The sequence below is a fragment of the Saccostrea cucullata genome, unplaced genomic scaffold (assembly GCF_032062105.1).
Source record: "Saccostrea cucullata isolate Sc308-1 unplaced genomic scaffold, CSIRO_AGI_Scuc_v1 ctg23483, whole genome shotgun sequence".
Taxonomy (NCBI): Eukaryota; Metazoa; Mollusca; class Bivalvia; order Ostreida; family Ostreidae; genus Saccostrea; species Saccostrea cuccullata.
In genome coordinates, this window is record NW_026924190.1 from 18,087 (window position 1) to 22,798 (window position 4,712).

Consider the following 4,712-nt stretch of genomic DNA (forward strand, 5'->3'; position numbering starts at 1 on the left):
TCACATTAGCCCGACCTACGACCCCATTAGATGGAACATTTCCTCATTTTTACGAATCAGTGCGTGTATTACACTTTTCATAAAACGCATAATTAATCTACATTTACATTTCGTTTTCTGTATGTTTGACCACGCATTAACTTGATTTACTTTTTATTCATTCAGATTCATGTACATCTGTCTCAAACACTTTACATGTAACTATGTCTGTACAATGTAACCTGTCTTATCCGACACTTGTGCAATCCGTCATAATATGATATCCGATGTAAAATTTCATTTCCATTATAACTTATAATCAAGTACATTTGCTGATGATTTACATGTAATCTCAATTATGACAAACTCGTGATATTGATATTTTTACGATACTTATTCTACTTTTTAATATTAATTTGAGAGGACAATTCTCAGTGACATTAGAATGCCTTTCTAAAAATATCTTAATATATCTTAAATTGGAGAAGCTTTCTATGGAAAAAGTACTTGTAAGTAACCAAGCGATATTAAATCACGAGATTTCAAATCTAGACATAAGTGTATGTTAAGTATTTAAACAATTGCTTCGATGAGAAAAACAAAATATATTAAACCGTGCATATTCTTAAACGACAGAGCACGGATAAAAAGCTTGGTGTGAGTTAATGCAAATGGACATCACTTGTTTTAATATCCTGTTTACTGTATTTACTCTTATACTTGCAAGCGGTTTTTATGATAAGTGGGGTAATTTTTGCGTTCTAAACTTTTCAAATGACTTATATCAATAGAACGAACATATTAATTTGTATTTCAAAATATGAATATCTGACTGTTTCAGTGATTTTAAAGTTAAAAAAAAAATTGCTTAAGTAGGTGCAAAAAGGGATTTAATTAAAATGGTTCTTTAAACAATTCTTTCAAGAAACTTTTATATGTAAGGAATTATATATTTGTGATGTTTTTATGAAACGATATTTTTAATACTGACAATTTTATAAACTCAGCTAAACGTTGTGCATACAAATACTTTTGATCAGTATTATAACATGTATACATCTTTTGTTTAATAATTAATGTGTTTGTACTAGATTGTTAACAAAATGATTTAAACATGTTGGATTTAAAACAAAAATAATAGATCATTTGAAAAATAATGCATTATATTTACTATTAAACATTAAATCTATTGATTTTATCAAAGATATTCGTGTGAGCAAAAAAAGTTTATAATTTTACTTCGGTACATGTATTTATCCCTTTATCTCATGTGTATTTTACCAAACCCAGTACATTGCACGACATGATGTTCTGTAAATGATTTGATATCCTGTTAAATTATACCGCTATCAAATATAGACAGGTATGAAAGAATATTAAATACAGTTCATCTTCAGTTACTCACACATTGATTCATAAACGTTCATTGATACTATATGTATACGTACTTGTCACAATAAAGGGACTTTCATTAGCAACTCCTCCAAAAGTGTGAAGACCAAGAGATGTCCTGATGGGTATACACGGTTTGAAGAATCCTGCTATCTTCTGAACAATGAAGTTTCTTCCTGGATAGAGGCCTACGTAAAATTTTATATATACTTAATGTTAACAGGGAAATTTAAACATTTTTTCGTATGCTTTATTTTCGTCCATTTTGCAATTCTTGCTTATGGTCGAATCTAAATCAGGTCGAATAAAAAAACATCTATTGACCATAACACCGGGGAGTTGAGAGCGACGAAAACTTGTTTGGAAGTTTCAGAAGAAGAAAATAACCTTGTGTACATGTATGATACGACAGAATCCTCAAACTGAAAGCAATCTCAGATGTTCTAAAACAGTTACAGCAATATTAATTTGGAAAAGACAGCCCCTCCCCTGAATCCAGTCGTTGATTATCTAAATGTTATTCTTTTTTAATGGTTGAAAAAAAATGTGTCTGTTAATATTTCTAAATGAATATGAATCAAACTTTGTTTTATCCTTTTTGTTTTCGTTTGGTATTTTAGCAAATTTGCAAAATCTTTGACAGCAGATTAGTTGAAGTGGATTCTTCGGAAGAAAACACATTCATTCAAGGCTACCTTAACGAACACGGACAACAAAAAGGTAAAATGTCATCTAGTGCACTGTACGATTTTATTTGAAAGTGGGGCATATTAAGTTTGGTCGTTCTGTTCCTCTGTCCGTCTGTCTGTCTAGCTGTACATGTATTTCTGCCTGTCTGTGAACACTCGTATTCACGCGATATTTCGGATGCTTTTGAGCTTTTGCAAGGTAATTTTATATTACAACTGCCAAGAGCCACTGTAAGCCCCTATTTATTTTGCGTTCGAAAAGTTAAAGGACAAAGTCACAAACTCATACAATCTGTCTGAGTGTAAACTTTTATTTCTGGGCGATATGTCAAGAAACTTTTCAGTTCTTGCAATTAAATTTTATACCATACATGTAACTCTCTGTGGCCCCTCCAGCCCTTCTTAAGTGCCAACTCATCCCTTGACCCACTCTAGATCCACGCATGCATTTATTTTTTCCTCAAGCAGGGGACCCAGATTCTTTCTATAGAAATCAAACATTAGATTTCCGCCTTTTCCAGGTGCTTTATAGTGCAAACGTTTAGCAAACATAAACCTTTCTGACATACACTTAAAAGGGTCACTTAAAAAAATCGTGTTGCTTTCAGTGCTGCTTTAAGTCGTCTTATTTGCACAAAATTAAGAATAAACGCACATTCCTGTACACAATTTGTTTTCGATATATGTTTTATTCATGTTACGGTCAGACGACACGTTCCTCAAAAAATATATAATTTTTCCTAATAATTTGCCATTGAAGTATAGGTACTTTAACAGGTTTTCTCACAAAAAAATTAGGGTACCTTACCAGGCATTTGGACAAGATACCACAAGGTCAAATTTCTTATAAAACCCTTATGGGTAAACTACTGAATGACATATATCACAATTTTTTGGTGTACTTATATTCAAAACATTTCAAAAACAATGTAGAAATCAGTAGAGAATGACAAATATGAATATTTTTTTTTTATATAAAACCAAGAGAATACAAAACATACATTTGAGGAACATGTCGTCTGACCTTAATTAAATTTGAAAATGTTTAGTCACCACAGAGTCCTAACTGAGAAAAAAAACGTCATGAAAATTTTCCAACTCTTGATGTATTTTTTTTTTCAGGGCGAATGATTACAACCTTCACTTATCGTGGTAACTATGGGAGCAGGGAAATAGAATACAGGGGTTTTCCCGGTTATTGGATCGGAGGACAATCCATGGAACTGCCCGGACACTGGTATTGGGGGAAATCAATGAAAAAGGTCGACTTCAGCATCCTAGGGAGTCACGCTGTTGATATAACTGACAGTAGTTGTCTGTTCCTTGACAGGGCAAATCTGTATCAGGCTGGAAATAAGCCGTGCTACACTGTGATGTACTCAGTCTGTGAAAAAGCACCATACACTGTATAAATTGTACTTAAACATGTATAAGCACGTAACAATTTCAATTCTTTGATTAGCCTTTGTAAAAAAAAATATATCGAAATATATAAAATCTAGTCTGTATATTAAAAAGTTGAATAATATAATAAAATACAATGAATTCCAAAAGTATGTAAAAAAAAAAATAAAATGACTAATTTTTCTATGTTGAGTAAGGATTTTGAGAATATAAAGAAGACCTGAGTGCCTTATGTTAATCAAACAAAAATAGCATCAGCGCATTATCCTCTACTCCTTTTAAATGTCTTTCATTTTCATTCTAAGAATTAGTCTTTGTATGTAAAAAACTGTTAAAATTATTCACATTCATAATTGTTTTCATATTATTACATTCTACATTGGTAATGTAAATGAAAAAAAACCAAAACATTTAAAATTTTGTTTTATAAAGTACACTGCCAGCATCTATTGGTACTGAAGATGTGCTTGCAAAAAGTTATAATATTAATCCTATCATATTTTCCCAAGCACATTTCAAAGTTTATTCAGCTGTATGTAAAAAAATAAATTAAATGTGCTTTACATTGCTCAAATATATAAATTTTCAATAACTTTAGGTTATTTTTCTCCGTGTCTTGTTCATTGGCACGTTCCCGCTACATTCATTCATGGCGGATACTATACTTTCTTTTCCGGAAGCAAAATAAACTCTTACTGAAAAGATGGCAATGAATCATTTTTAGCAAGTATAAATTAATAAAAAGGTACTTAATAAATTCATCATGATAAAGAGTTTGCAAATGATTTATAATGTAACAATACAAGGCGCATAAGACATGTTTTGAAGATGATGCTTACTCCTTCATGGCACATAGTCTCAATTTGTTTTTTCAGAAGTCAATGTTGTTCTCTAGATGTTTTGTATTACCATGAACACTGTACGTGATATTCACGTTTCACTCCAATACTTTGCTATTTATTTCAGAAAATTTCAAAGACACTACAATTTGAAATAAATCAAAATAAAGAATTTTGAATGTTTTTGAAAAGGTTCCTCTGACATATAAATTTTAATATGTACTCAACCATGGTTTTGATAATTATTAAGAAAAAGCACAGTTATTGATGAGCATATTAAAAATAACTTTCTTTGACATTTTGGTATGGATAATATAAGGTAATTGATAGAACAATATTCATAATGTTGCATACATATGTATTTTCGTGCTTTTTACATGTGTGTTCGGCATGCCTTCATAACTGAATA

General features: G+C 31.0%; 1 protein-coding gene across 1 annotated transcript; it reads left to right on the forward strand.

The window, feature by feature from the left end:
- Window positions 1-1,401: 1,401 nt before the first annotated feature.
- On the forward strand, window positions 1,402-3,544 carry LOC134265943 (C-type lectin domain family 7 member A-like; the record flags this gene model as incomplete). The annotated part of the gene is made up of 3 exons (XM_062748146.1): window positions 1,402-1,563; window positions 1,992-2,091; window positions 3,183-3,544. Coding segments are annotated over 3 exons (552 nt in total), but the record flags the coding sequence as incomplete, so codon positions are not given.
- Window positions 3,545-4,712: the final 1,168 nt, after the last annotated feature.